General features: G+C 30.2%; 2 protein-coding genes across 2 annotated transcripts in view; both read left to right on the forward strand.

The window, feature by feature from the left end:
* Window positions 1-11,718, forward strand: part of LOC119677690 — a 70,953-nt gene that overhangs the window by 50,662 nt on the left and 8,573 nt on the right. The window lies entirely within an intron of this gene.
* LOC119674426 lies at window positions 731-2,180 on the forward strand. Its single transcript, XM_038085564.1, has 3 exons — window positions 731-837; window positions 1,452-1,950; window positions 2,030-2,180. Exons 2-3 carry the CDS (start codon window positions 1,475-1,477, stop codon window positions 2,178-2,180), a joined length of 627 nt encoding a protein of 208 aa, XP_037941492.1. The 5' UTR covers window positions 731-837; window positions 1,452-1,474.

Genomic DNA, 11,718 nt, shown 5'->3' on the forward strand with positions numbered 1-11,718 from the left:
TTTGACCGCCAATTGGATTGACTGATGAGTTTGTAATATTTAATTTTTATTAATTTATGCTTTCAACGACTATCTTTAGTTCGATCAGACTGTCTCTTTATATAAAATTAAAATTTTTTTTCAGCACATTTTCTGAGCACATTATCAATAAATCGGCTTCGAAAGCAAATCTTAATAATAAATTTCCCACAAGGGAAATTAACAAAATTTAATATATGTGCCTTATGTTTTATATGTAAAAAGTAAATAAACAACAGCTGACTTATAACAAACCCACTGAGAAAGTAAGTATTTACTAAATTCTTTGTTATTGTTAATTGAATATGTGATTGATATATAAAATGTATATAAATATTATATCCATTATATATTTAATTTTTTTGGGTGATATACTATTAAGTAAAGCAAGTGGCTAAATAGCTTTATTTAACTTTTATATTAGTCCGTTTTGCTTTTCTTTATTATATTTTATGTCAATCATCATCACATAATTTAGAAAATATTTGATTATATATTATATGTATCTGAACCCTTCTGTATACAATTTTTTTTAAATAAGATATTCTGAAATATATGACACGTATAGGTCACTTCGTCTAATACTTTTATGTTGTTTTTCAGATATTTTTTCATACCTATCTGCAATATTTTAAAACTAAATACATTTATTAAATTACTATATAGTTCACACCCTGTTGTCTTGTTCGAAAGTTTCGTACAATAAAAAGTTTTTTGTTTGAAGTATTTTTCGAACATTATAACGAAGAACATCGGCGTCGTTTTTTCAGGTCGAGCATTGTTAACTTTGATATTTGTGAAAGTGTTATTTTGCTTTTGGTGAGTTATTATATTACTATATTTATATTATAATATTAAAATGTATAATAATAATAAAATATATTATAATTTTAATATAAAGTTGTTTGCATATAAGATTATGTTTATTTTTACATAAAATGTGGCTCCAAAAAAATAGCGTAGAGAACAATCTGGAATATGTCAGGCATTTTTAATAAAAATGTACTTCATTTAAGTTTCATAGATCATCTTTTATAAATATATCTCTTATAACAATCCTCAAGTCCACTTCTGGACTCTCAGGAAGATATGCTGATTTAAGGTCCGGCATCAACTAAAAGACAAATAAATGATATGTTTTTTTTTTTAGCCTAGTGTGGGGTAGAGATAAGCCCCCCAGCCATTATACAGTAAAAGTGCGTAATAGCACTAACTCAAGAAGAAGCAGGAATCAAGAATCTTATAACAAAAAATGTATTTATTTCATATGAAATCGACTGTGATAGTTTACTTGTCTATATATAGACTTTCCAATAAGTCACATACACATATATACTTTCTACATATGTATGTATGTACAAAGATTTAATAATCAATTTTTTTAACATTAATGAAAAATTCCTGTGTCAATAAAGAATTATCTTGTTTTTCAGATAATAGATACAAGTTTGGAAAGATGGAAAATATAATTCAGATGTCTTTTGTACATAAATTATGGTATTTAGCTAATAAGGAAGATGTTTTATTTGTCGAATGGGTCGAAAATGAGGATGCCATAATTATTAACATGATTCTTTTGGAGAACTACTTATATTCATATGACACTATTTTTCCTAATCAAACTACAAGTAGTTTTAGTGATTCTCTTATAAGGTATGGTTTTGATGGTATGATCATTAAAAGTCGATTTGGTCAGAATATTAAATTCCGTAATAAGAATTTTACACGAGATGGACAAACACTTGATATCATAGTAAACTCATATGGTAACAAACCTATAGTAGATTGTGAGCGACATAATTTGTGCGAAAGTGAATTTCAAGGTAATGACGCCGCAAAGTGCCAGTTTTCGGAAGAACAACTGAAGGAATTTTTTGGAGACCATTACTCATTAGTACAAAAAAACGAAATAAAAATAAGTTCTGAACAAATGTAAGTTAAAAAAAGTACTATTTTTGTATAGTTTTTAAAGTAATAAAATTGAAATTACAATTGTATCTTCAACGAATAGGTTGTGCCCTGTAAAAAAGGAAATTGAACATATTGAAATAGAAGATGATGATACTTATGACAGTCCTTTTTCTGATCTTGTCGAAAATCATACATATTTTGCTACAACGGCAATAAAAACGGAAAAAAATGCCCAACAAGATTTGGATTAAACTTAATTTATTATATTTTTTGATTTACATTTTTTTCATAATTAAAAATCAAATTTTTAACATTTTAAAATCAATAAAAAAATATTACACAATTGCATTTGTAATCATATTTTTTTCTTATATCATGACTACGACATCTGCGAAGAAGTTGATATATTCCAAGTACTTCCAGATATTAGCAGATATTCGTTTTTGAAACTTAATTGCAATACAATTATTTCTTAAAAAATTGTTTAAAAAACTCGACACCAAACAAACAGATTTATCAGACCTACCTACCTACCTGACCTACCTGATTTACTAGAGATAACTGCTGCATTCAAAACGATGAATGACGGTAAGTCTAGTGGTAACGATGGTACCTCTGCTGAAATTTCTGAAGTTGACGCTGAGGCTATGGCTACCATACTGTTCCCGCTATTCCAAAAAAATATGAAGCTGTGAAGAAATACCGGACGACTGAAAAGAAGCAATTATTGTAAAAATACCAAAAAAAAGTCAATAAAGAAAGTGTGAAAATTGGCATTTAATATTAATTTTTGAATTTGAAATTAAATTTTTTTTTTTATTTTTTTTATATATTTTTTTTTGTACTAATAGTTTAATGCATTAATTTTTAATTTTTTTTTTATTAATAAATTTTTTTGTTTAACTTTAATTCCTTTTGGAATTTTTTTTATAAACGAATTTAAAGTTCTTTGTGCTTTAAAAAAAAAATTAAAAGGAAAAATAGAAGAAAAAGAGATCGAAGGAAAAATTTAATAATTTTAGTTTTATTATAGTAACTTTTTTTAAACAGAAAAAAAATTAAGTCGATTGGAACAATTGTTTTATTTCATATATATATAATTTTGTAAATATAGTTATATTAATTTTTATTTATGATACGTATATGTATGATTATAACTTTACAATACAATATACATAATTGAAAGTTATAATTTTTTTATTAATTTATTCTGAATATATATATATATATGTTTATAAATTTAATAAAATTTATAGTTAAATGAATGGTTTATAAATAACATTCCTCTTTTGATTGATACATATATTTATCCATGTGAGCTATTTATCACACCTGGCTCATAGTGGTAGCTGGTCTGGTAGGGCTACCGAAAGCGATACAGACATAGGGAAAACGAATTCAAATATATATATATATATTTATACAGGCATTACAAAGAGGATGGTTGCGAAAAGAAAGTATTCCAGTATTGGGTAACTACCGTCTGATGAGCAATGTCGCAAGGATGAAGAAGCCATGATATTGATGATGCGAAACCTTGATTTAGAATCCGGGAAAACGTGATGAGCCGCAGTCATCATTTCAAACAGAATGAATTTAAAGCCTATTCAGTATGATGAGTACTTTTTCAAGTTCAATAAGAAGCAGAATAAATGAAGGACACAACATTTTTTTTTTAATTTGTTTGCGTTTAGTTGTCCGTCTAATCTAATAGGCTGTATGTAAAAGTAATTGGATTATAAAAAATGTGTTTGAATAGGAAAGGAAAGGAAAAGAGGAATTTGGATTGTATATTTAATGTAGAACTTAGGTTACCTATTAGTGAGAATAAATTAAGAAGTAGAAGTCAAAAACTGAAGTACAGGTTAATTTTTTTTTTCTTGTTATACATATATTTATTTTTTTGAGAAGAAGTAAATTAAGAGTTAAGAGTTAATACCTGAATGTTAAGTTTAGGTAGCAATAAGTCATGTCATGATTTTTTTTTTGTTGATTGTCAGCAGTTGTATTTAGTAACCAAGAACCTCACCTCAAAACCGGCGAGCATACCGTGCTTGCCACCATGCCAATCAGGACAGCTAATACTACGATAGCAACATCAGGCTGACACAACAAGGTATTCCATACAAAATAACTAACATTATTCAAAATATGTACGACGAATAGTGCGACGATAATATCAATGTATCAATATCAATATCGTAAGAATCCTAATAGACCAATCAGCTGAGCATAACTTCCCCTCTTTACCTGGCGCTTAACAATTTCGCAAAAGCATTTAATGCATTAAAGCGCGACGTTATTTGGTTTTCCGCTAGAGGTATTCCTGATAAAATAACTAACATTATTTAATATATGTACGACGGATCATGTTGCCGAGTACTACATGTAGGTCAATTAAGCGAATCTTTTCTGACCGTATCAGAAGTCAAACAAGGATGCGCACTCTCTGCATTGGACTTTATAACTGCATTGGACTTTGTATTTGTGGCCAAAAGAGCTTTGGTTGGCTAGTTCGTTGCAGTGGCAGGCTATTAGATAACTTGCATGTACCTCACTTAGCGATTTTTCGCCGTTTTGCTACCACATTCCTTGCAAGAACCCCTAATAGAGAAGAGTAAAGACTGTAACGACACAAATTTACAAAGTAAATTTCTGTGCTACATAAAACAAGAAGCAGAGAAAAACACAGTCTGTGTGTTAAATAACCGCCACCACTACACATAATATATCTAACAACTCACATGAAAATCACTGAAGGCGACTTAACTGGAAAATATAAAATTGAATTAAAATATTTATTTGAAATATCATGGACATTACCTGGGATCCTCGATGCCAATGTGCCGCGGGCATCGCTACATGAAATGTGCAAATTCTAAAAATATACGAAAAACAAAATCAACGTTTGGTTAAAACTTTTATGAATGGAACACTTATAAACGCAACAACAATGAACAATTATCGGCGAAACATGTGTAAATTTTAAACAAATGTCTATTTTCTACAATTATATAGAAATAAAACAAAACACAAAACAATGTAACACTTATCACAGAAAACACGTTTAATTATTGAACAAAGATCTATTTGAAATATATATAAATAAAATAATACACAAAACAATTTAACACTCATGTTTGTACAATTTTATTTTTATAAACAAAACACAACAAAACAAAACTAAGCACGCCAACATCAATTTTATTTCTTTTAATATTTCTTTTCTGTTCACATTTAGATAATATTAAATTCACAGAATATATATGTATATTTAATACCTTGTTTTGTAGTATTAAAACACTTTACTTTTAATGTAATAATATTTAATATAATATAAACTAAAAAGGAATAACACACGAAATAAAGAAACACGGCGCGTAGTAAAAGTACTAAAAAAATCACGGCGAAGCAGAAGAAGTGAGAAAACAGTAGAACACAAAGTTCAACTTCACGGCGAAGTCAAGTACAGCAAAGAATACCGGTACGCTACACCAAAAAGCTCCGGTATGCTCGATATAAAAGGAGGTACATTTTATATAATCAGGGACTTGGTTTGCGACAAGTGAAAGAGCAAGTACTCTGGCTCATTGGGCCTTCTGGTAAATTTTACCAAACTTGAAATTTTACTTTTCCTGAAACAAGTACACTGGCCTATTGGTCATCTGGCACATTGTGCCACAAATCTGGTTCTTTGAATCAAACGTAGTGTAAAATTCCTTTCCTGTCTTATATGTATATTTTTTAACCTGGCTTATTCGGTCAAATAGTTTTTTACAGCACGGAGGAAACGTTTTGTTTATTTTTTTAACAACAGAAGAGGGGCTTAAGAAGTCACACGGGTTTTGCTAAGATTCTTTTAACAAGGAATATATGGAGAAGTGGGAAATTTTGGCATCAACATAATTTTTTTATTATTAGAAATGTTTCCAATGAATTTTAATTAAACTTTGTTAATCATAAGTTTATGAAATAATAAAGTTATATACATATAAATCACGTTCTGTTTTCTTCTAAAACCAACGTCTCGGCAAAATTATAAATATATTGTCACGACTCTGGACGACGGCTGAGGATACCCCAGCAAAAACTAAAAATTTTTGAACGTCACCAAAAGTGTCGTTACAAGACTAAATCCATCCCGCCGAATTTGGTTAGTTTAATAGGTCTTTCATCTTCACCGTTAAGCAGTCTGATAAACTATCAACGAAGTATTTTTCTAAGAACCTATATCTTCTGGACGCTAAAGCCGGGCATTCAGAGAGAAAATGTATTATTGTTTCTTTCTGCTGCGGGTTTCCACAACTTCTGTAGCGAAGGTTATGGGAATGTGCAATTTCTCTGTATGAGTTACTACACACCAATGATCAGTAAGAACTGCAGTAAGCTTTGCAGTGTTCAAGCCATCTATTTTGATGAGTTCCGAGGATTTGTTTTTATTGTAGGTGGGCCATGTTAACCTGAAAGTCGCACATGACCTAAGTACTTTCCATCTGTTATTGGCAAGTTGCAAAACGTAGAGGAAGGTACTTCTTTTAGTTGTATTTCTTTAGTTGTGCATCTTTGCAGCACCAGATTCTGCAGTGAATTTTAGTATTGTTCGAACCGGCATGTTGCGAGGTTGTTTCTGGTGTCGCCACATTACTATAAAAATGTAAAGCGTACTAAAAGCTGCTCACTTTATACTGTAAATGTTTATCTGATACTATGTAATTCTAAAATATTAATACATTATTGTAATTTAATAAAACTAAAAAAAAAACAACTTAATTAATATTTACTTTTATTTTCTTAAAAACATATGAAGCTAAATAGTTAGAAATCTTATGTATACTGAACTGTGTTTAACTCAGACCTAACCCGCAATATTAAAGTAAGTATTCTTTGTTTGAAAAGTTTCTAAATTGACCTTTATTCCTATGTCCTTGAGACTAATTCTAACTAATAATCAGTAAGGGAATTTTTTTTATTGACCAGAATGTATACAAATAAAAAGGTAGTAAAATTACATATTAACGCAAATATAATATATATGTAAAAAATCTTAAAAATGTATAATAAAACCTTATTTAATATATGTAATTAAATAATTATTTTCGAAGCAGTTATTTTGTTTCTACATATGCTTCAACATATATCCGAACTTTTTATTTATTTTCTAACAATAAATGTTTACATATCCATTTCTATACTATATGATGAATTACTTATAATAAATTACCATAAAAAATACTCCACATTCAGCAAAGTTCACTAAAAAAAAGAAATAAAACTTAAATAATATCAGAAATACTATTTTACTTATAGTTAACTACACATTGTATGGAAAATCAGACTCTACTTCTCCACTTTTGAAATATAGCTGATTTATAAGGCATAATTCATTTTCATATGCGGCTCACTTCCGGTCAAGTGCTGCCCTTTCAAGCGAAATATTTTCATAAAAATACCATTTGTCAGGTTGTCATGCAAGCCTTCAAAACAAGAAAACAAACGGAAATTTTTAAAAGAAAAATATTTATGCAAAAGACCAAAAAGTTTAAAGGACCAAAGGACGAACCATTCACTTTCCCGTACGCAAGCAAAGGTGGCAAAGAAAAAGGAAACGGAAATTGCCAAAAGCCCAAAAACGACAAGGAAAAAAGTACGCTCCAATGCGAAATGTGTTGAAAAATACGCTGTTTAGCAGGGCGCACGCAGTCAAAACACGCATTTAATATTTTATACGGCATGAAACATTAAGGAATAGCCAAAGAGGCATAAAATGACTTAAACATTAACGTGGCTTTAATTTAATGTTAACGTAATAAACATTTTTTACATGCCTTTTACTGTGGAATTTGTATGTGGAACGCACTGTGAGTTCAGCAATTCGGTAATTGGTTAAAATACAGGGTACTCCTTTCTTTGGCTATAACGCACAAGTATTGCAATCAATCAAAATAGCTGCACCAACGATACTAGACCAACAAGCAATTTTTTTCTTAAGATTTTCATAGCATATTTCATATTCAGAATTTTAGTAAAATTAGAAAATGATTGCTGCCAGCGCCTGAAGATATGCTAAACTTTTTACATGAACGCATTTGGACAGAATCAAATGCGTTGGGCTAATGTTCCAAACATTATTTTTGGTTCTTTGTAATAAGATGAAACGTCATTTTGACATTTCCATTTTTGTTGTTATTGTAGTAGTTGTTGTTGTTGTTGTTGTAGTTGCCGTTGTTGTTATTGTAGTTGTTGTTGTTATTATTTCGTCCTTTGGTAAAGTATAATTGCATACCAGCGCATACAAATCTGTTAGTAGTTTTGTGGGGTGTGTCAAAAACATTATTTCGACATTAGGTAATGGCAGCGTACTTCCACCGTTGGCATTTGTTAATGTCATTAACTTTCATTATTTTTTTTCTTGTTTTTTTTTAGTGCTTCTCGCATATTGTTACTTTAATGCTGACGGAGGGTTTGCCCAAATTGCCGTTGTGTGCTGACATTTATCATATGAAATGTCTAAAAATGAGTATAACTTGCAGACAATATATAACAAAATATAAGTTTTATTTGCTTTTCAACTGTTTACCACATCAGAGAAGCCATTATCACCTTTAATGTGATAAAGTTGAAAAGCGTTTAAATTTTTATTACCTTTTTTTTAAAGTGGTAAAATTTTATGAAAGAAGATAATAATACTAAAGCTAAGTGCTAAAGAATTAAAAAAAGATTGTATTATAAATATTGCAAAAGAAATATTAAAGATAGGATTGTAATATAATGCTCGAAGTCCTTTCTTATTACTACAGTCATAACAGGTCATAATACCCACTGAAGAAATAAAACAAGATAGATTAACTGACGAGTCAATACCACCCCTTTTATTAAATCAACAAGATGGGTCTATGAAGAATAAGGCATGTCTTAGGAGGTGTTAGGTGTTAATTTAAGATAGGAAGTGCAAACTGATCTTAAAAGTCTCAATATAATGTTAGGAAATTTTTAAAGTTAAGTATTGTTGCAGATCATCACCCTCTATAACGCGGTAGATTGGTTCCGCGGTAGATTGATTCCGCGTTATAGGAGAATGCGTTGTGGGTGTATTCCTGTGTAAACCGTATACACACGTGCAAAGGTACGCGAAGCTAATTATGAACTGTACAAGTCCTCGCGTTATATGGGGGAATGCCCGTGTTAAACGGGGGATTAAAATCGCTTAATATGGAAAAGCGTTATAAGGGTATCGTGTTATAGGGGAGAGTGGGGTGGGGGGAGTACTGTACTTCACTTTCGAAACTTTCATTTGAAATAAATTTGTATTTGAAATAATAATTCAAAAATTATACACAAGATCGCTTTATGTCTTCTATCTTTATTGATTCTGATGACATTAAGGGATAATATTTTTTCGTAAAACAAATACGTAGCTAGTTAGAATAACACTAGTATTTTATTTCAGTGTTTGCTTTGAGTGTCTTAAGGGTAAAGAAGAAATCAGCTTTACAGTATGTTTGCCAAACAGAATATTCATTTCACTTAAGTTCAATTGTAAATCGGAATCAATATTATAACGTGTACTTAATAAATCTAACCTAACTTAAGATGAATAAATTTCAAAAACTTATACATTTTGGGTATGTATTTAAGGTACACATACTTCAAATTAGTTTAGGTATAGATTCAAAGTTTGTAGATATTTTTCAAGTATTATGCTATTTGTCCTTCAAATATTTATCACATTTTGAATTTAAAATTTTAATAGAAAAAATATATAAAAAATAAAATTTTCAGCTTAAGCGATAAAAGCACAAATTATAAAGTGATTCATATTGTTTCCGACTGATTGCCAGCGGAACAAGCATAAATCCACAAACGAATCACACTTCCGCATCCTTTTTACTCAGACTGATAATGAATGAATGTGTCATAACAACAATGAAGTTGACAAAAGTGTTTGCATTCACAAAGTCCATGTATTGTTTCCGTAACTATCCACGAATACTTTTTTCCACCCACTCAGAAATTCTCACACACAAAGCAATGTCAATGTCTGTTAAAGCTTTTAACTAAAAACTGGCAACATTTTATAGAAAACTCTCAACATTTATGCAGTCATAAAACCGCGCTTACAGCTGACATTCACATCCTTTGTCGTTCATTAGTCCCACAAAGCGGTGCAGGTCTCCCTGATTGCCAAGCTACAAGGCTGTAGGCTGGGATGAAATGCAGAATAACTACAACTTTGACAAATGAAACTGCAGACAAAGAAACCAATATGCAAACAAACTTCCACACTGTCACACTGCAAGGATGGTCTTAGCCGTGTTTGTGCCGCAAATACCCATAAGGGACATAAATGCGGGTCTAATTGAAATAAACTACAATTTCTGTCTTATTTAACCAAAGTGTGAAACACAGCAAATGACGTGAAAATAAATATGAGAATCCGCTACAAGCTACAATCTTGCAGTCTTGTATTTAAGACTTAAAAAATGCATAATACTTTTATTTAAAAATTTTAAAATTCTTAAAAAAATAAATATTAAATTTTTTTATTATTATCCAAAAAGATTATTCACTGTGCATGTGATCAAAATCCAATTTTAAGAAAGATTTTCCTTGTGAGACTTTGAAATTTGTCAAGCGCACTACCATCAGTTTTTGGATGGATGTCTGCCTTCTACTAAATCCTGCAAACAAACCCATTTGATGTTTGCTGTTGTAAAGTTTTTAATTAATTTTAAAAGTTTGGAAGATTTGCTCAACAATTAGTCAAGTGTGTACATATAAAAGGACACCAAGTAGCAGACAGATTGTAGTGGGTGCTACTCCAAAATTTTCCACAACATCAAACTTGCAAATTAAATATGTAAAAATACCAAAATTTAATTGTTTTCACATCAGATTTATACAAACATTTTTTCTCTCTTCTTATTTGTACTTTGTCTTTGTGAATAATTGAAGGTAATATTGATTACCGGGAGCGAAAGTCAAAACTTTTGATACCGACAGGACGCTTTTTATATTAAGAAAACAATATAAAAGGGAAAAGTCAAAGTCTGGATACCCCCAACATAGTAATAGAACAAGTTAAATTTTAATGATTTTTTTATAAGATACCAAAATACAGAAGCTTAAATAGAATTAGGTTAGGTTCGAGTAGGGACATTGCACACCAAAGCTAACACAAACACTTAGAGCCCATTATTATATCACGGATAAAAGATTGATTCCAAACTAAATGCCAAAGTAAATGGACAACCGAGAAACGTATATAGAACAACGTATCGGGCTAGACAACGTTAAAGAAAACAGGTACGGCTCCAAAAATCAAGTAAAAGTGAATTAACCTGAAAAATCTATAAACTCTATCTATCTCTATATCCATTATTTTAAAGAATGACAGTTTTGATAGTTCGATGAGAAAAGATGCTCCAAAAATAAAAATTTTTTTATTAAATAAAGATGGGCACAACTACAAGAGGTAAGTTATATTTTTCTCCTGCTCTGCTATAACCACGGAAGAATTTATTGTTAGATAGTCTGAGTCTCATTGTATATCTTCCTACCACGTAATTGATCTATTGTCATCAATAGAAGTTGATTGGTACGCTCATTGTCTAAATTGAATCTAAGTAAGTCCTAAAATTTTAAGGGAATCTTTATCTACCCAGGTTGCCACAGCCACGAAGAAAGTCATATGGATAGAAGAAGTCATAATTATCTTCTTAAAATACAATGACCTGTCAACCGTAGTACTGATTAGGTTTCATTTTAGTTAAAAGAGTTGATTGGTACGCT

The sequence above is a fragment of the Teleopsis dalmanni genome, chromosome 2, assembly GCF_002237135.1.
Source record: "Teleopsis dalmanni isolate 2A chromosome 2, ASM223713v2, whole genome shotgun sequence".
NCBI classification, from domain to species: Eukaryota; Metazoa; Arthropoda; class Insecta; order Diptera; family Diopsidae; genus Teleopsis; species Teleopsis dalmanni.